The following is a 20,526-nucleotide window of genomic DNA, read 5'->3' as shown; positions in this document are numbered from 1 at the left end:
AAAGAAAACACAGAAAACCAGAATTGAAACATGCAGAAGAGAACAAAAAGGGAGCAGGGCTGGAAAGGGGGAGTGTAACGAAGTGAACAGAGGAAGGAAACCAGCTCATTCCACCTGGCAGTGTCTTGAACAGACATTCGGAATGGGGAAAGGGAAATCAATCCTTAAAGCTCCAATGCCTACATGTACTCACCAAGTGGAGGAAAGCCCCGAGCAGGGCTTGTATCTCGACTGCTCTCACGGCTGGTATTGCGGCTGCACCCCTGACTCATGCTGGGTCGGGGGATACGGCTGCTCCGTGCTAGCATGCAGCATGGAGAGTTTCAGAGAAGGTGAACAAGTTTAATGAGGACAGACAGCTTATCAATTCAAGTCACATTTCTGTTAGTTAAGATAATTATTACATTAGTAATTATCATCTGCAACAGCCACCTCAGGCTTTTCACAAACCAACTGTGTTACATGCTGGGCTCTGTTTTTAACCTGACGTTTCAGCATCATTGAATGTCTGGCTGGCACTATGCTTTTCTCTCAAGCAATCCAAGCTTTGTTATTTGAGTAGAGCAGAAGATCTTCATTCATTTAAAAGAGAGGCTGAGCTCTACTGCTACAGAAGCATGCAAAACAGCTGAGGCAAAAAGAAACCTTTCTGGAAGAATATTTGCTTAATTACAAGAAAAACTGCCTTTTAGAAGAAGGGGGAAGAGTTTGTAACATGATCAGAATTATTAAAAAAATTGTCATAAAGGAGAAAGCCATTTCTAAGCATGTTTGGCTCTTGCAAGGATAGTTTTCTCATGATCAAATTTCTTGGGGAAACAAGACATTGAAGTGTACAGATTTACAGAGGTAAGTTCCCCCTTGAAAAATATTATGAATAGAGAGGCTTACAAAGCAGTTTTAATTTTAAGACACGAGTTTCAATGGTTTCTGTCCTGTTACCAAAAGCTGCCTAATTTTTATTACCCAAACATATCTATCCAAATGGCCTTATCGTGCACTTATTTCTCCAGCAAAACTCTCCCTGGGCCAGATTCAGATCTCAGTCACACTGATCATTCTGCACAGTCACTCCATTGAAGATGTATTCAGATCAGTAACCAAGATCAAAACTGGCCTATCAACTTCAGTGAGAGTTTTGCCTGAATAAGTAGAGAAGAACTGGGCCCCATGAAGGTTACTCGGTTAAGAGTAAATATTTGGATAATTTAAGTATGGGGTAAAAACTGAACAACAAAACTGCCTCACATAAACCATAACTGAATTATTCCTTTGTAAACCCTATTTTATTTGGATAAGGCAGCAACTTGCCAATGACTCATAAATTAGTTATACATAAAAGAGAATGCACTGTATCAGATTTGTACAGGTAACAAAGAGAAAACTGAATTACAATTAAGTGTTGAGAGTTTATCTTGAATAATTTAATGATTGTACAGGGCCTCTTCACTGTACCAGTCTTTGGAAATGAGAGTAGCAACTTTTAAATGAGTAGTTCGGAAAGGCTATGCAGTGGTTCTCAACCTGCGGCCCAATCAGCATACAGCTGTGGTCCACAATAGTAAATAGGTTGAGAACCATGAATCTCAATAGGAACTGTCCACAGTGCCTGGGCTAAAAATCAGACCCTTTAGCTTTGATTTGGATGGCAAGGGTGCAGAGATGCAAATACTATAGTGCTGTCACCTACTTTGCCTGTCTGCTCCATCCTTAGCACCCAGCGGGATATTCACATTTGCAAAATTATGCCTTATGTATGCCTTGGAGTGCAGATTCTTATAAATGTTTATACTGTCTGCTCACAGATAGAATAGGCTGGGGGGCAGTGCAAACAGTTGTGGTAATGGAAAAATGTAGGACCCTGGAACTATTTTTGTAGAGTCATCAAGGAATGTGATAATAAATTAAATATTTTGCAGCCCTCATTATTGAATAACAGAATCTTAGGGATAAAGAGAACAGAGTCGGAGTAAATCATCTGTTTTTATATGATCAGTTAAATGCTGAGCCTATCATTCGTCACAGTATCCCTTGAAGTATAAACAGTACAGGACAAAATAGAATCCTTTTCATATAGAGTAAGAAATTCAGATAAAAACTGTTGCTAGATCCGTGGTTTCTCAAATCCCTCAGTTTTCCAAAACCCAGCTCAAACATTTGTTTGATGAATTAATGGTTTTGATGTCTGAACTTTGATGTTGAACAGTACAAGATGAACTACAGACCAACTTGATTATAACACCACCATGCCTAGAAGCAAAGAAAGTTATGAATGAGATAGAGTGGTGGTGTTATAGTAAGTAGGATTATCATGGGGTGAATGAAATTAGGCCAAAAAATACAGACGCCTCAGATCAAAGAAAATATATGGCAGGAACAGGAAGCTTAAGACTGAGCTATGGGCAAAAAGGAAAACTACCAAACATAAATCTACATGAGAAATATACTTACTTGAAACTGTGGGGTTCTCGGAAATTAGGACTATTCACTCTTGGATCATATGCTTACATGTAAATCTTGGCAGCCTTCACATGGATAAAATTTGCACAGGCATTCATTTATCACAAGCACTTTCATGAAATGTAGCTTTCATCTGTCAGTCTTCTTCCTGATTTAAGCATCCTAGGCCTAGCAAATATTCTCAGCGGGACAGACATGACCATTACAGAATGAATGACACAAGTAACACATTTTTCTTTATTAAGAGATTAAAAAGCCTGCATGCAGTATGAGGCATTTGTACTCTTGGATACTACAAATCAAAACAGAATACTGAGATGTGATGCCACCCACTAGACACAAACAATATCCAAGCAACAACAACAACAAAATTGTATTCTGATTTCCTAGTGTAATGAGTGATATTTAAATATGAGACATATGTTGCTGGACAGAGATACATACACAAGGGAAAGAGAATGAGTGACAAGAATGGAAAGACCACGGAAAAAAAAAATGACGTGAACTCCCAGGGATTTGCCCTGCAGATCTCCATTGCCTTGAACTGGGGTCATTTTAGGTATAAGACAGATAGTGGCTGTACAGGATGCCACATTTCAGGGGTTGCCATGATTCAGAAGGAAGTCTGTCTGCAGGAAGAAGTCATCCAGCCAGAAAGGACAGACAGCGGGAAGGCCTGACTTCACCATCCCATGCCAAAAAGTATGGGCCGCAAGGCAGGCAGCCAGCTGGTGGAAGACAAGATCCAAAATGAGGAAAAACTAAAGAGCTGGGGGAGACAAAATGATAAGGGATAGATGGATACAGAGGAAGATAGTGGGATCTGCGATTTCAACTCAGAGAAGTGGGGCCCTCTTTAAAAATAAAAAAAAAAAATTCACCTTGGGCACCCATCAACATACCGTGGGCCAGCCTTCAGCGTGACTTTGAGTGCTCTCAATAGTTCCCAGAGGCCTTCTGTCTACCACAAACTTTCCAATCTCAACTAAAGAGGTTTACGGAGGAAGTTGTCAGCTCAGTTAATCAGAAAGATATATGGCAATAGTGGGCCAAACCCTGCTTGCTTGACTCATGCAGATACTCCTGGAGAAGCCAAAGGATTGATTCATGTGAACACCACCAGTAGGATTTGGCCCATCTCCTTGGTTTTCCATATGATTTATGCAAGACACCTGAAACTTATACAAATCACAGATCAAGTAGATATTCAGGGCACAGTGCTGAGATCCACGCTGTCCCCTTTGCAGCAGCTGAATCACCTCAAAGGCTCTGCTTAAACAACCCCCAGATAGTACCCAGGGCAAAGAGGCAGAGTAGGGCTGGCAGCCTAGTTCAAGAACTGCCTTGTTCGTTGTAGTAGACAAATGTTGGCTGAGCCCTTAAAAGCTCTGGGGAGAGGAAGTTGCGTCATTTTGATGGTGAACTGGGCCTACTACCCATGAGTTCATCAGCTAACATTCTGAAGCAGAACCAACTTTATCCTGGAATATCTATGACCCTCTTAGAATCCGACTGGGAATTTAGCTACTCAGCTCCCAGATTCATCGCCAGTGGATTGTATAGCAGCTTAGCCATATTATTTTAAAATGCAACTCTCCAAAGAGAAGTGGGTTGTTAACCTCACAGCATTAACTCAGTGTAATGCTAACCAAGAGACATAGAATATTCTGAAGCACAGGCAACACTGGTCTTCCTACAGAACTAGCTTGAAGCAGGTGCCCTTCAATATCAGATGAATTTCCTTTATGTAATGAGGTAATGAAGGATGTCTTCCCCACTGTACAGCTCCATTGCCCCTTACAGGCAGAGCCCAATATTGGGGGTGGCAGGAAGCCTGACCGTCCCAGTAGAATCTCCAAGAGACATCTAACTCACAAAGGCAGAGTACATCCCACAGTTCCCCATCAAATAAAAGGAACTGCTACAAAACTGCTACCCCCTCTGCCAATAGCGAAGGGGAAAGAGGCCAGGCAAGGACTATGGCCCTGATTCCGTGCTCCTTTTGGGGGCTAGTGCCACTACCACTACTAACCTCACAAAGTCTTTGCCCTCAGAGGAGCACAAAATCTGCCCTTGTGGATGGCCTTTGCATGGAGTATCCTGGTGGTGGTGCAAGAGGAGGTGAGTTCCTGGCATCCTCCCTCTCTGGTATACACAACACAGGCCGGTCACAATCTGGCCCTAAATTACTTACGCAGAAACCACACAAGTCAGTGGCTGAGCCAAGAATAGGATCCAGAAATCCCAAGTTCCAGTGCTCTAATGGTCTGATTTTTCAACACTGATGAACACCCAAGACAGCTGCAAGCGCTCGGCACAATTGAAAACCAAGCCATTTACCATAAGGCTCCAATTCAGCACAGTAGTTAAGCATGTGCATAATGTTAAGCATAAGAGTAAGTCCCATTGAAGCCAATGAACTACTCACTTGCTGAACATACTTAAGACCCTTGCTGAATCAGAGTTGGAGAGAGCCTATCAATAAGCTTAGGATGCACTGGATGGGAGGTGCTATTTGATTAAATGGACAGCTCTATTGGTGACGGGGGTAAAAAGGACCTGAGCCTCCTGACAAAGTAAAATATAAAATAATTTAACAACTAAATTACAAGGTAATGAATACATGGGGAAGGTATTGAAAAGAGGACTGTGAGATTTTAAAGATTAAGTTTCAAAATATAGCTCAACCCAAACAGAAGTTATTACATTGTATAGTGTCCAGTTTTTTTGAAGGTCCAATAAAACTGCAGTTTCTGCATTTGAGTATTAAACCAATACAAAACTCAAAAACCAGCCTGTTTCCAACAATAGCCCAAAACAATAGGCTTCAAACATCTACCGAGAAGGAAAGAAAAGACTGACAGATTTGACAGAGTCCTTGCACTCTCAAGGACCGAGCACTGATGATTTTTGCAGGGGATGATTTTTGCATGGGGATATAAATTACACTTTTATAGCAAATTCTCCAAGGCTCCCATAATTTACTTGAATGCAGAAAACCCAAGAGTGAGTTAGGCAAAATAAATTTCCTTCAGATAATGACTGTTTTAAAATAGTCCATATAATGTGATTATCAGCATAAAGAGACACATGATGGTGCTATCATACTTTGTTTCATTTTAAAGGACAGTTCTAGTTTGCAGAGTGACAGTAGAATAGTTAACTTCAGTACGTAAGGTGGCAGCCTGGATTTTAAAAACACTAAACAAAAGTGCACATTATATTCATACACAAATAATAAAAATAGCAAACATCACAGGAGAAGAAATTTGAATTTTGCAAAATATTCACCATAAATAACATGTAAAATTTAATGGATCATAATTCAGGATATGCTCTTAGAGAGATCTCCTAACATCATTTCAATAAATCTGAAATATAAATAAATAAATAAGATGTACTTCTATGATGACATCTAATATGCTATAAACTGAACAATGGACTTAAATTTAAAATATGATGGCTGAAATCTTAGTCCTATGCCAATGGCAAAAACTCTCATTTACTTAAACAAGGCTACAATTTCACTCTGAGTAATTTGCAGCTTCTTATAAGCTTCTGAAAAACTATATTATCTTTTATTTCTTTTTTTATATAAGAAATCATTTCTAAGACGTTCTTTTCCCATGTAAACTTTAGTTAATTTCTGCAAATACTCACATTTTATATCAAAGTTATTAGCAGCAATAAGTATAGTTTTGGCTTGTCCACAGAACATATACAGAAAATCATTTCTGCCTTCATTCAAAAGGACAGACGTGTTTGTGAACATCTCTGGAATAACGCTTGTTCTACTGATTTTTACCAAATTAGAGAGATCACAGGTAAATTTGAAAATAAAAGTGCTTACGGAATGTTTACACAACAGCCAATGACTCTCTCTATAGACAAAAATATTTGTGAGAAAAAGAATTAGCACATGAATTTAAAATGCAATCTAATAAAAGACTCCAGAATGCATGACGTGATGCACATAAACTGCTCAGCGTGCAATATTTCCAAAACCAGGTCCCTATTCCTGCAAGGTGCTGAGTGTCCTCAATTCCCACTGACTTCAATCAGAGGGTATGTTCAGCATTTCACAGAAGTTGCTCAGCTCCTTGCAGGATTGGGCAATATGGCTTTATGTAAGTGTAAGATTCTTGCAATGGTGGGCTTTCCCCTTCACTTTATTCTCTCTTCAACCTGATTCAGAAACAACAAAGATGATGCCACGATTTCGAACAGAAGGCACCATAGACTCTTTTAACCTGCTCTGAAACCACAGATGAACATGGACAATTAAAATGACTTTTTAAAAACAATCACTAATAATATTTCTCACAATGAAAATAATTTAAGAATACAAAAGCACATGATGGTAAAAAGCATGTCGTTTCCCTGTTAGCATGCATAACCTTCCCTTGGGCAAGCTGATCGAGGTGTCACGTCAAGAATTCTTACCTAGCCCTATTCTGTTGGGGCTTGTCTCTCGGCTGCATCCCTGGCTTCGAGGGATCTTGCTCCGTTTATCAGAGGATGTTGGCACTGGTGGAACTCTAGCTGTTCCGCTGGTCAGTCCACCATACGCACTTCCCAATAGCTTGCCAGGGGAACTAGACCGGCTGCCAGCTAGAAAGGAACCAGAAATGAGGAAGCATGATATATCTTCTGGACAATTCAAAATAGGGATTTTAAACACTTTTAATCAGGTCCTGGAATAAAGAGGGCTCCATCTATTGGACTGATCCAAAGCCTGCTGAAGTTAATGGAAGTCTTTCAATGGGCTTTTACTCAGGCCCTAACTAAACTTTTTCACAAGTTCACACAATACACAACAGAACTCTACAACTGGGCTTGTATTATTCAGCCTGCCTGAACTGTGCAGCTAAAGAACAAATGTTTAGATAAAATAATGCAGCGGAGAAAAATTAAGAACCCCTTCTCAATGACAGAATTCTAGTAGATTAAGGTGATAAATGACCCAGTCATATATAGCCCTATAAATACCTTCAGCACAGCTAGTCATCACAGACATTTACTTTGTATATGTGTTTGACTAGCTAAAATTAAATTGCTTAGCTGTAAGTTTGCATCTGAACTATTGAACTATTTGTAACAAATAGCATATTGGGCCAATTTTGCCTCTTCTTGTCTGTTTGAATTATCCACGGACAGATCACATTTTTCTAGACTCTGATCTTTGCAAACAGCCTACTGACCAAGATTTATTCACAAGGAGGATTCAAACTGTTCATTATTTAACATCTGAAATCTGAGCTGCATTTGGCATTTCTGATTGGACACATGGTTCCCATGGTAGTTTCTGTTGCCTGCCTGGCTCTAGGAAACTCATAGAATCAAGTTTTTAGTGGGAATATTCACATTTTCAAATTCAAAGTTTATTCTCCCTGATGTTTGCTTAAAGATAAGCACAAAGGATTTTAGAAGAATAGGGCTCAGGATCCTCTTTGCTTCTTTAGCTATATAAAGAAGACCCTGAAAATGTGCTGTTGTTTTGAGCACTTCTGTCACTAAACTTGTTTGCTAGAATATCCATGGAAAGCGCCTCTGAAAGGCGTGCAGACGCTCATACAAATATAACATTTTGAACAATATTCATGCGTTGTTTTTTCTAATAATTTCCATCAGAAGATTCATTGACACACAATTAATAATAGATGAGACCGTCAGTAGAAAATTGATCTGGACTCTTTAGTCTACAAATTTACACAACTTTATTATAGTTGATAGAAAAATACTTTATCCACCAGAGTTAAATTATAAATTTACCTGCCCTTTCCTATTCTCTGAAGGTGACGTTTTGCAAAGATGGAAGCTCTCAAGTCATGTATGCCACCTCCCCACACAACATCTGGCACTAGGAGTGAGCCAAAGCTCTGAACACTTGTGACTGATGTCACCTCCACTTTTACACTAATGCAGCACTCTGAAGGCCAAATGCTCCTCCCAGTTACCCTGGTGTGATTCCACTTCAAAGGGGTTGAACTGGTATAGAAGAATTTGGCACCTAGTGTATAAATCACAGGATCTTCTTCACAATTCCTACAGAAACTTCACAAAGGGGCATCCTCATTACACAGAATGTATGTTTATCATGTTAAATTATCATGGAAAAGGTAACTTGCTCACAATATAAATCCGACATTTTAATTTTAATTTAAGAACACACCTTTTCAACCTCCCACAGTGAAAAAGGGAGGGATCCTAGAAGCTGTAATAGTTAAAAACTTTGAACAAGACAGAACATGAGAAAGAGCATGAGAAACAGAAAATGTTTCTTACCACCAGCAGGATTAGCTGATCTGGATCCTTGTTTATGAGAGCAGACCAAAGGACAGGCAAAAAGTGGATTAAAAGACAGTAAGACAACACAGAGTTCAGCATGCGCTATGTTATACATAATGTACATTGATTTATTTACAAACAGACATTGCCCCTAAGCCTCTGCAAAATACAGTGGGGGTTAATGTGCAGATAAGTAGTAGGGCCCAGCTTGCATATATTTTCCCACTGCCACTTAATTTCCTTAGCCTCATAAATTTGAGCATTCCTCCTATGGGGGGCCACATTCTCCCTGACTTACACCCTCGGCTACTCTGAAAAAGGCATCAGGGTTGCCCAGCACGTGAGTCAGAGGAGAATTTAGCCCTGTATCTATATTACACTTGCAGTCTAGAGTGATTTATTTCATGCAGAGATGGCCTAGGAAATGGTGTTCAGATCCGGATGGGGCTCAGATCTGGGTTAGGCTGGTGGTGGGGTTTGACGCCAAACTAGGGCTAGGGATCAGGTTTTGATTTGACTGCCCTGAAGGTTCACAAGTCATTCTTGAGAGATTTCAACCCAAATGGGAGAAACCTTTATAGATCAGTTGCTCTAATAAGATTTTCACCATCTTAAATTGAGATCTTTCTTGAGATATTTCAGCTTCATCTGAACTGGAATCAGGAAAAAAGCCATATCCTGCTTTGGATCAGACTTGGATCCAAAGCCATTGAGATGGGTTTGGATCCAGGCATCCAAATTCAAGCCTTTCACCACCACGAAATGATGATGTTCAAGACTAGAGGCTTTCTGTTTGAAACCATCTCCAATTTAATGGCTTTAAAACTCTTCCCTCATCCCTCCAGTCTGACATTCAGTGAAGTGACACCATGAGCAGAACAGACATGTCTCAGTGAGACTACAAAGCAAGACAAGTCCTCATATTGAAAAGCACTCTTCCCACCCTGCCATGCAAGGTTAAGAAAGCTCAGCCTATGAAGAGGCACTTCCTCTCCTTGGGAACATGCTCTCTATATGCAAACCCTTTAAACATTCCTGAGTCCTAGGTCAAAATTCTCCTCTCAGATCCATATGGCAGATATTCTTCTCTCCCTGCATGGAGGAACCATGCCATGCAAGGAAACCAGAACTTCAGAGCCAGGATGTGCCATGTGGATCGGAGATCAGATCTTTCCCCCCTTAAATCTACGCAAGAGAGATAACATCCTATTTTAAACCTCTTCCATTTTATACATTAACTTAGAGAGCTCATGCTTAACACATATGAGATGAGATAATATAAGCAAGAGAAGCTTGGGAGAAGAGGAACACAACAGGCAGTAGCAGGCTGCAGATACATGAAAGGTGTCTCACTAAGGAGTTCTTCTCAGATTTAAGTCCAATATATATTATCCAGTCTGATACATAGTAGCAAACTTACATGACTGGAATTTTTCGGTTGTGTGTACAATGAGCAGAAAACCAGCAATTTCTATTCTGTTTAAGTATTCAAATCTCACACCCTACTATTTAACAATGACTTGAACTGTGAGCTCTTTGAGGTTGACTGTCTTTCTGTGACATGTGCATGCAGTGCGTAACACAAAGAGGCCCCTTCTTTGCTGGCCACAATACAAATAAGAAATAATATGAATAAATACAGCCTATTCCCCTCCCTTAAAAGAAAGGCTTCTTACGCTGGGACTGTGAAACTACTTTAGCACGACTGCGGCCTCGGTTATCAGCAGGTGTTGAGGTAACACTTGTGGCACTCCCCGAGCTTTGTCTCCTTGTACGGATCCGACCTGGGAATGCAAAGAAAAGTGGAATGTTAGCAGCTTGGTCCCAAGGGAAAACTTTGCTATAGCTTCTAACTTGCTGTCTGTTCTATACTGAATTTTTTTTTTTTTTTTTTTTGCAAAAGTTACATTGATAAAAAGTTAATTCCCTGGAATGGCGCTTGCAGTTTAAAAAGCAATTTAAATTGTTTTTGGCAGGAAGGAGCAAAGTTTCTAATATGGGCATAACAGGTGGATCCACAAAATTTCACATTTGGCCACTGATGTTTTTATACCTCTATCTACATGTGCAAGCCAGCATGCACCATTCGCGGATTCTGCTGATAGCCTGTGGCCATGTGTATTTGTTTCAGCTGTGCTCATTATGCTCATGTTGGAAAAGTCAGCTCTAAGAGTGTATATAGATTCAACATATTTAACCCCCCCCCCCCCAAGTTAGTGCCGCTTTAATTGTAATGGAGAGTCTCATGCGACACAATCAACACTGTCAGAGAAATCTTGTGCCTGCCCTTTATATTTTAAGCAAAGAATTAGTATAAAATTTCTTGTTCAGTGTGCTTTTTATTTCTCCCTCATAGAAATTTTAGCTCGAAAAGACCCATTATCTTCTTCAGTGCATCTCCCTGCTTGGTCAGGACTGTTCTCTACAATATGTCCTTTCCAATGTCTGGACACAATTATGAGTCTTTCGTTGCTGGAAAAGGAATGATGATTAAGACCAATAAAAAGAAAATCCCTGTCAGTCCTTTTCAACACCTCAGCTCTCAGCCAAACTTGAAAGTCCTGGAATTGATGCCAGTTCTATCATTGAATTCAGAGAACAAGTTCACGTTTCAGACACGATAATCAGAGAAAATAAGGAGGCGTGAAAGATTGGACATTCTGGACGATGTCATCCACTGACCACATAAATCCATCTCCATTGTTGGTGCTATAGAACATTTACAGAGCACATAAATGTAACTGGTGCATTACAAACATAGATGCATATTTCCTGCCTTGAGGAGCTCACACTTCAAATGAGACAAGACAAAATTCACACAGGACAAGACAGAGGTCGGTAGTTTGAGAGTGACTGAACAGATTGACAGCTATGTTTTTTCTGTCTGAGCTCTTAGAACACTAGTAACATGGCTGGAAAACACTTCTGATAAACCTGTCTGTGACCCGTCCGTGCCTAGGGTAGCCACCTGAAAATGCCAAAGTCAGGGCAGGCTGTAAAAGGAGAGCAGATTCTCCCAACACTGGTGGGTGACACTGAAGTCAGACTTCCCAACCAGCCACAAACAGTGCTACTGATTCCCCACACTGGTTATCAAAAGCCAAAATAAAAATATACACAGCCCCCTTTACTGCATTTCAGTCTCTGGCTCCCAATCAGCCACTAGGACCAGTAAAGAGACCAGTTATTTAAAACTTTATGCTCTTTACCAAAAAGGTTTCTCCTGACCCCAAAGGATCAGCCACCATACCAGATCAGTAGAAGTTTGGATCTTACCCAAAATACCACGCTGCCAGCCAATCCTTTAGTAACTAAAACTAAAGGTTTATTATAAAAAGAAACAAAGAAACTATAAGAGAAGTGTTAAATGATTACAGCAATCAGACACATACAATTGATTTGAAAGTCCATATATGTCAGGTTTCTAATAGAACTGTGGAGTTTGCAGGCTTGTATAGTCCCTCTGGTGTACATCCAGTACCTGGATGGGTCTCAGTCCTTTGTTTCACAGAGTCCAGGGTCACATGAGTGACTGGTGACTCATCAGGTATATCCCTGGCTTCTCCCCCTGGGCCCATTGTACCTGTGAATTTCCTTAATGAGCCATTAAGCAGGCTAGTGCTGCAGCCATCCTGTCTGGGGTGTCGCCCAGAAACACCATACAATATGAAATACAAATAAAATACAGATATCCATACCTTCCATTACACCCAGAACACAGGAACATAAACATTTCCATCTTACTTAGCACATTATAGCCTTTCTAACGGTACCTGACATGGCATATCCCACTTGAATTATTATGATTCTGACGTATTGATGTTAAAAAAATATAATAAATGGCCCCCCCAATCCAGTCAGCATCACACTGTCACACTGTATTTCTAACAGGAAACTTCAATTTCGAGGAAAAAACCAGACAGAAGTACAGGCTCTCATTTGGAAATGAGAAGTGAGAAGCACGGGTTACAGCTGAACTTTGGATGTATTTTCAGTGTCCAATTTTACAAACAGTAGCTAACAAGGCTTTGGAATATTTAGAGATTCTCCCAATGAAAAAATATTTCTAGCCTTGGTACAGTAGAAATCCTGGGCCAGATTCTCTACAGCACTGCAGCCCCTAAGTACTGCTCCGGAAAAAGGACCAATATCCAATCCTATTGCCCAGAGGGACTTCTCTGCCAAGTGTCAGTACTGTATGGTGATCCAGGTCTGTATCTGCTGCCTTGATCCCCATCAAGCACGGGAGGGGATGCATCAATGAGGAGCAGGGGGGATGGCAGAACTCTGCTGCGCTATTCCTATCCTGGTGTAAGCTCTATTAAAGAGCATACGTCAGTGATGGAACTTAGAGCTGCCTAGCCGCAGTTCAGAGCATCACACGGCTGGAACAAGTCCCAGCTCCCTGTCACTTCCCCTGTACCCACCAGAGCTCCACAAAAGCATATCTAGCCCATAGGTTCCCTGCCTCAATGTGGCAAATTTTATTCTGACTTGCATCCCTTATGATACCACTGATCTTGGTGGGCTTACACAAATTGTACAGAATTTGGCACACAGGCCATGCTTTACTTCTAGACTTCAGCAGCAGCATTATGTGCAAAGCAAAAGAAAAGGGAGCATGGCTCAGGCCCATATCATACCATAGGAGGTGGCAGCACCTACCCAAGAGGTAACATGTTATGTTACCCTTCAAACCTTTCAAGATACTGATGGAAAGAACGAAGCATTGTACAAAGTACCAGACGGCAACTGTGAGAAGCTGAAATTCAAAGCCTAAACTGTAACAGATTTCACTGGGAAACATCACTGGTAACACCCTATGTGCTAGAGGTCAGCCTGCCCCGAGGGTCCAGGTTTCTTTGGTTCAAGGACCCATATCTTTTCTGTTCTGCCTGTGTTTATTGATGAAGTAAGAAATGGAGTTCTTTAACAGCAGAGAATCAGCTGGAATTAATTGTAATAAATTTAATTGGTCTACATTTATAAAACATAAGGGTAAACTCCAAGACATCAAGATGTTCCTACAGAGGAAGCAAGACATTTTTCTTTTTAAATGCCAGCCCCATTAAGTAAGAGGGAAAGAATCAGAGGAACAGAACACAAATGCCAAAATAAATCAATGCATGCTTATTTCCAGTCGTGCTAATAAAGCAGTAAAGCCTAATCCAATGCTTTTTGAAGTCAGTGGAAAGACTCCCATTGCTTTCACTGGGCTTTGAATCAGGGTCTAGGAGTAAAATTTTGCCTTCTGTTTTGCTTGGCAGATCTCAGCTGCACAAAATTCTTGCTGAATGGAATGAGAGTTCCTCACATGTCGGGGGATGAGAATGAGCACAAAGAATGAGAAAAGAGTTGTACCCTCCTTTTAGTAATAGGATTTACATTTTCTCATTCTCTGAAACAGGCACTGTGTTTTTAACTGAGTATGTAACTAGACCTGAAAGACAAGCAGATGTCCCACCACTAAGCAAGTGACTTTGGCATTACCTAATCCCCAAATGTATGGCATTCTCCCCATTTCCATAGGTCTGCCTCACATGGGGCAAGCCCAGCAATTGAAGAGAACTAAATTAATTTCAAGCATTGCAATGTTGTTGCAACTCCCAGCATAACATGGTGCTGTCCCGTCTCTACACCATGATGCTGTGCCAGTACGGGATAGCACTGAATTACAATGGGATGCTGAAAACTCACAATCTATTGACACACAGTGATGATATAAGGATAGAAATATCATATTATGATAACAGTTCATTCTGGGATTACTTTGCCCCATAACATACACAAATAGAGGAAACAATTTAAGGGGCGAATTCTCTCAATAACCTTAAGACCAAATTCTTTCCTCAGTTACATGGAGAAAATGGCCTTTAATGTCTCTAAAATATTTCTATTGAAGCATATGAAATGGCCAAAAAAAAACAAAAAACCCAAAACTGAACACAGGTTGCCCAGTGATAGCTTGTGCCCTTCCAGAACAATGAGTACAGCAAAATTCAAAACTGTGAAAACCAGAAAATACAGAGTGAAGATACACACTCGTGCAACCTTAATTCTGGAGATGGCAATGGCCACTAGAAATTATCTGCACGCACTACACCTGTATTCACTGTGTTATGTATAGCTATCTTAAATGGGGGAGGAATAAGTGATCATCAAAAGAAAGAGGTACATGTTTGCCTTACGGTTCCAATCCACATAATTTCAATTCAGAATTATGTAGGTGGTATCAGTAACAGGACACTGATGTCTTTTTGCCATGGGTATTGTCAGTAGTGAGGTGGATATGAGAGTAGGCTGTGGATTTAATGATGGGTAGGTGGGGTCCTGTGAGCAAGGGTGAAGGGGTTGGAAAAGGGTACAAAACAGTAGTTAAATTTAACAAGGGTGGCATTCTGTCTGGGGAGCCAGCTCAGTGTTCAAGCACAAGGCAAGTGCAGGCCGCACCTGTCCATTACAGTGAAAAGGTAAAGTGGGAGTGTGCATGTTCCCGGGGCACCACCCAAAGAGAGCAGAGTTAAGGTTGTGGGGACCTTTACCTTAACTCTGTACTTCCTGGTTTTCAGAAGTGTGTGTTGAAGAGGACAGGGTCTCCCAGGCCCCAGAAAGCACAGTGGGCAGGGCCAGGGGTCCAGACCACTGAAGAGAGGTAGGGCTCCCCCACATCCCAGCATACACACAGGAGAGAATTCAGGGCTGGCAGACCACCCTCCTCAAACTTCCTGATACCCCTGACATTCTCCAACTCTTCCTGTCTTCTCCTCTCCCGCTCCCCCAATCCCTACTCTCTTCCCCTTTACCTAAGCCCCCTAGCCCCTTCTCTCCCCACCCTACCACCCATTTCCATTTATCCTCCTCCCCATAATACCCCCATCCTTAGCTGCAGACCTAGAGCCATCTTCCCCTACTAGCACCTACCCTTGCATCCCTAATCACCCCTCCCCTACAGTCAGCAATCATATGTGCAATTTATTTTCTTTTCAAAAAGTAGTTTCAGCACCTTCTGAATATTCTGCTGTACTCAGATTACATTTCTCTAAAATAAAATAAAAACAACAAACAAACAAATCCAACTGCCTAACACACGCAGATTTTCCCCCACAGTTTACAGTTCATTCTCAGATTTCTGCCCAGGGTGGATTTCAGACTTCAAAGTTGCTAGACTCTGAATTCAACTAAAGGTTTTTGGTTTTTTTGGAGCCTGTATCTCGGGAACTTCTTGCTCAAATGGCCTCACATTCGAATCATTAACCCTAGACTATACTCCCATTAGGCATAGCAAATTTCAAGATAACCCACATAAACACACAGACTTCAGAGCACTAAGGAGTCCTCCTTTTAAAGGAAAGGCCTTCCCACTCTTAGCTAGGGCACAGACTCCATTATAATATTGTATGAAATGAGAGGCTGAGTGGCTGGGAGGGGCACTCACCTCCATCAGCACCACAGCAGGCTCATTTCAAAGAGATGTTCTCAGTTGAAAGCGAATGCCTCATGGAGATGCACGCAGTCTGAGATGTGTGAACTGCTCCATTCATGTCCCTGCATGTTCCCTTCCCCACTGCCCAGTGCTGGAGAGTTTCTGATCTGCATCAAGTAAACCTATTCTCAGCTCCCCATCCCAGTCTCAGTGTGTTTTTGGTGCATGCTCCGAGCATGTCTCCCCACCCAGAGAGGCAAGGTTTCCCCAGATCCTGGCTCATATAGGAGAATAGAGAAAGGGGCTTAGCCAGACAAAGTCCCCCAGAACCTAGGTCACAGGTGGAGGGGGGGGGGCAGGGAGGAGGGGATCAAACCCCCATAGATTAGCAGTGGCCCTCAGATCCTGGCACACAAACATGGGGGCATGAAGCTGGGCTCAGACATCTCCAGGGCACAGGGACCCCCAGATCCCAGGTCACGAGCGGTGGTAGGGAGAGGAGTTCAGACACCCCTGGATCGGAAAGCTCCCTCCAGAACCTGGCTCACATGATGAGGAGCAGGGATGGGGAGAGTCACACCCCTGAAGACAGGCTGCAGGCTCCCAGATCACGGCACACACTCCCTCCTTCCCAATGTCCCATCCCTCCTCTCCCACTCCCCCAGTCCCAATCACCTGATCCCAACCCCTCTCCCCATTCCCAACTGCTTTCCCACCCCTAATCACTCTCCCCGCCCAGTGACCATTTGCTTGCAGAGTTTCTTTTTAAAAAATCGTTTCGGCACTTTCTTAACATTGTGCTGGACTCAGATGACATTTCTGCAAAATAAAAAATTTGACAGAGGTAGACTGGCACAATACACCTACTCTTTCTGCATCAGATATCTGCACTGGCTTGGATTTGAACTCTCACTGCCCCGATTGGTCTCGGATTCAGTGACCATATATTCTCAGAGCCACTCAAGTGCTGTGATGTAAGGTAGTGTCTTCCAGACAGTTAGCCTCTCTGCATATGCTCAGAATAACCCGCTAGACACATGAATAGGCACGCGAGCCTTAGCATGCCTAAATAGAGACGCAAACTCTTTTTCGAATAACATTTTAATTTGAAGTTCCCAAAGGACGGTGGTACCAGGCACTCTGTTGGGGTAACCTTTGTGCCTTAGAGACCCTGCAACAACCTGAGCCTTGGCTTGATCTCTATCTGTGAGCAAAAAACTCACCTCTGGGATACTATTGTTTCCTCATGATTACAGCATTATATATATATATATATCTATAGATATAGATAAACACACACACACACACACGTACATACACACACACACACTGTAAGCACAAGGAAACAATAGGATCCCAGAATTGAGTTCACACACACATACTCAATTGTAATTTTTTGCCACATATTCCCATTAAAAATAATGGAAAATATATCTAAATCCCTTGGACTGCTATGAAAGTCTCAAGTATATATGACAGCTTGTAAGACACATTGCACTATTACAGTAATAGAAAGCATTTTTCTAAGGTCTTTGAGTAACCTGCAAGCAAGATGCCGGATCCTAGAATTTGAATTTGCACCTAGTCCAGTTGTTCTGCCTACACCTATAAGCCACTTTCTCTCTTGATTCATTAGATCACAGCTGAAATAATGAATTTCAAGCAACGCTTACTAGAAAAATGCATTAAATCCAAACAATTAATAGATACTTCCAAAAAGGCAGGGCGAAAAGAGCCCAGCAAGCCTTTTTTCTTTCACTGGCTTTATTTTCATATCAATTCAAACTTCACAGGCAATGAGTCATACTTTATAGTCACCAATTTTTCAGATCCTCTCCAAAAGAATTACTGTAGCTCAATGGCAAAGTTACTGTAAAGAGAACAGATAAAGGAAATGTCCATGCTATTTTCTAGGAATCATAAAATGCAGTAATTAAGATTTGCCCTTAGTTGAAATTTGACCCATGAAGCCAGACACTGCTCTCAGTACAGAAAGCTGTTTGAAGGGCTTTGTGTTAAGTGGTTTTAAAGACTAAAAAGCCCTGGTAATTTTTAAAACAGACACAGTCAATGAACCAGGCCCAAGTTCAGATTTGTAACAAATGCAGAAACCTGGTAATTGTATCCTAAAATATATAAATAACTAGACCAGACAGATAGATTTCTAAGATATTATCCAAATAATCCAGCATAATTTCATTGACTTCAATGGAGCTGCATCAGATTTAGAAAGGCATAACTGTGATCAGAACCCGGCCCAAAGTCCCAGACATCACTTTATTGATTTAGAACTTTAGATCTTCATAGAACTATGAAGATATAGTAAGAACCCTTAAGTTGGTCATTTTCATGTATTCACACACTGAACTAAACAGAAGGGTTTATTCTGAACAATTCTTATGTTCAAAGGGTTCCATCATGTAAGGTTCTGAGCTCCTCCTGTTAGATGATAAGCACCTTCCCATTGGATGCAGAGGGAGCTAGTCATGCAGAGTACCTTGCAGGATCTAGCCCACATGCTCTACTCTGAAAGAGAGTTCTTTTAATGCACTGCCTGAAAGTTAATAACAATAAATCCACAGTACAGTTTAATCAACTCAGCACTTTGGAAAAAAAGTCACAATTACATATTAGTAATCGATATGTGCACAGATGATAACTGATGTTCTCTCTGTATGAGATTCACATATCTACACAAGTGGGCCCAGAGCCCTTTCTTCTACAGGTGATGAAAAATATTTTTTAAAAACTTCTGTAGCAGGTTCTGAGAATCATTGCATCGTTTCACCACTAGATGGCATCTGAGCCCATCTACTGGGAAGACAAAACTCAAGGGTTAACTTCAATTTTTAAAAATATACTTATTCATATAAATGAGTTTACAACGAGCATCACAAGGACTCCAGCCACATCTAGCAGAAGCACTATTTTACAAACGTACGGGCCAGCAGATTCTGCCAGTTTTCTTCATGCTAAGAAGTGCCTGACCATGCAGGCAAATCTCAACATGTCCAGAGTTATCAACAGACTTCAAAATATAAGACCTCCAGAGCACAGGGAGTTGAATGAACCACACTACAACAATGCTATTGTGCTGCTTTGCTTAAATAAATAGGTCAAATTTTCCTGGAAACCAAATATACAGCATGCCAAAAGTGTGACAGGGGTTGCTCCCACAGACCAATATAGGAAAGAAATCTGTCACCAAAGTATGTCTGTTTCAGCTAGAATATTCATTCAGATTTAGGGACAAACCTTAAAGCTTTTACTCAGGCTAGACTACAAACTCTGTGGGAGTACTGAGAGAGTAAAGATAGCAGGACAGAGGAGGGACGACATCTTGTAAGTCTGTGCTTCTCCAAGTGCTCTGCTGAAGCTCAATAAACAATAGTTCTCACTCATCATCTGATCACTCTATGTGAATTTGTGAGATTAACAAACAAACTAAACAATTAGGGTTTCTTTCTTTTCCAATGGGCAAAATGTATATATCTATATATCATTCCCTACCCTTTATAGGAGAGTTTGGTCTTTAGTGTTTGAAAGGTTATGTTTGTATTCTGTGGAAATAAGGCAAAAAGGCAAGGGAAAGTACAGTCTTTACAAAGTCCCTTTCTTTAACAGATAATCTGCTTCAAAACTAGAGTCATTAGGTTTCCCGATTATACGATAGGAGGAGGATAAGCAAAGTTTCTGGATGTATTTATAAATATATTCATGGGTAATTTGTTACCTTCTTTTTAAGACATGTGGAACACTGAAATAGATCCACACTCTGTTACTGCAGTCATTTGTTTGCAAAATACAAAAGATTTAACACCTCAACATTATAAAGTATTTTTAAATGTTACCTAGTACTATGATGAAAATCAGACCCTTTATAAAATGAGATACATAATAAATGCAAATTTATTTCTAGAGAAAGATTACCCTGTAAAACACATGCTAGCAAAATATGTGGTAAGGCTTGCTTTGGGAAAAACACAATCAAATCAAAGAAATGTGGTTACCTGCGGCCTGGAGAGGGAAGGAAGGTTATTTGGAAAGAAGATATTTTCTCTGGTCACTGGTAAAAAGGCACACACATTCCTTTCACAGCATATTAAAAATTACATAAGGTCAGATTCTGATCTCTCTTACAATAGCAAAGAAAGCCTCATTGACTGGAATGCTGTTACTCCATATTTACACCAGTGTAATGGAATTCAGAATCTGGCCCAAACAGATTAATTGCATCAGTTCAAAACATTTTTGAATATGAAACTTAACTGCCAGTTTCTTGATAGGAACAAATAACACTATTTTGAAGCCAAGAACTGAAAGTAACTCGTTTGTTCCCAGCCCCATGGTTTCTG

General features: G+C 40.9%; 1 protein-coding gene across 7 annotated transcripts in view; it reads right to left on the bottom strand.

Moving 5' to 3' along the window:
• CLASP1 (cytoplasmic linker associated protein 1) overlaps positions 1-20,526 on the bottom strand; it is a 246,209-nt gene that overhangs the window by 78,608 nt on the left and 147,075 nt on the right. For 6 of the 7 annotated variants that reach the window (XM_067549648.1, XM_067549650.1, XM_067549651.1 and 3 more), the window contains 2 exons: positions 10,425-10,532; positions 6,904-7,071 (listed from right to left, as the gene is read on the bottom strand). In XM_067549648.1, coding sequence (XP_067405749.1) covers positions 6,904-7,071; positions 10,425-10,532 — 276 coding nt within the window. Of the gene's footprint in view, positions 1-6,903; positions 7,072-8,745; positions 8,773-10,424; positions 10,533-20,526 lie in introns of all 7 variants that reach the window. The other variant, XM_067549649.1, reaches the window with a different exon arrangement.

Source organism: Emydura macquarii, unplaced genomic scaffold (assembly GCF_026122565.2).
Source record: "Emydura macquarii macquarii isolate MOO-44397 ecotype Brisbane River unplaced genomic scaffold, CSIRO-AGI_Emac_v2 contig_1253, whole genome shotgun sequence".
Lineage (NCBI taxonomy): Eukaryota > Metazoa > Chordata > Testudines > Chelidae > Emydura > Emydura macquarii.
This window is presented reverse-complemented; position numbering and strand designations above follow the sequence as displayed.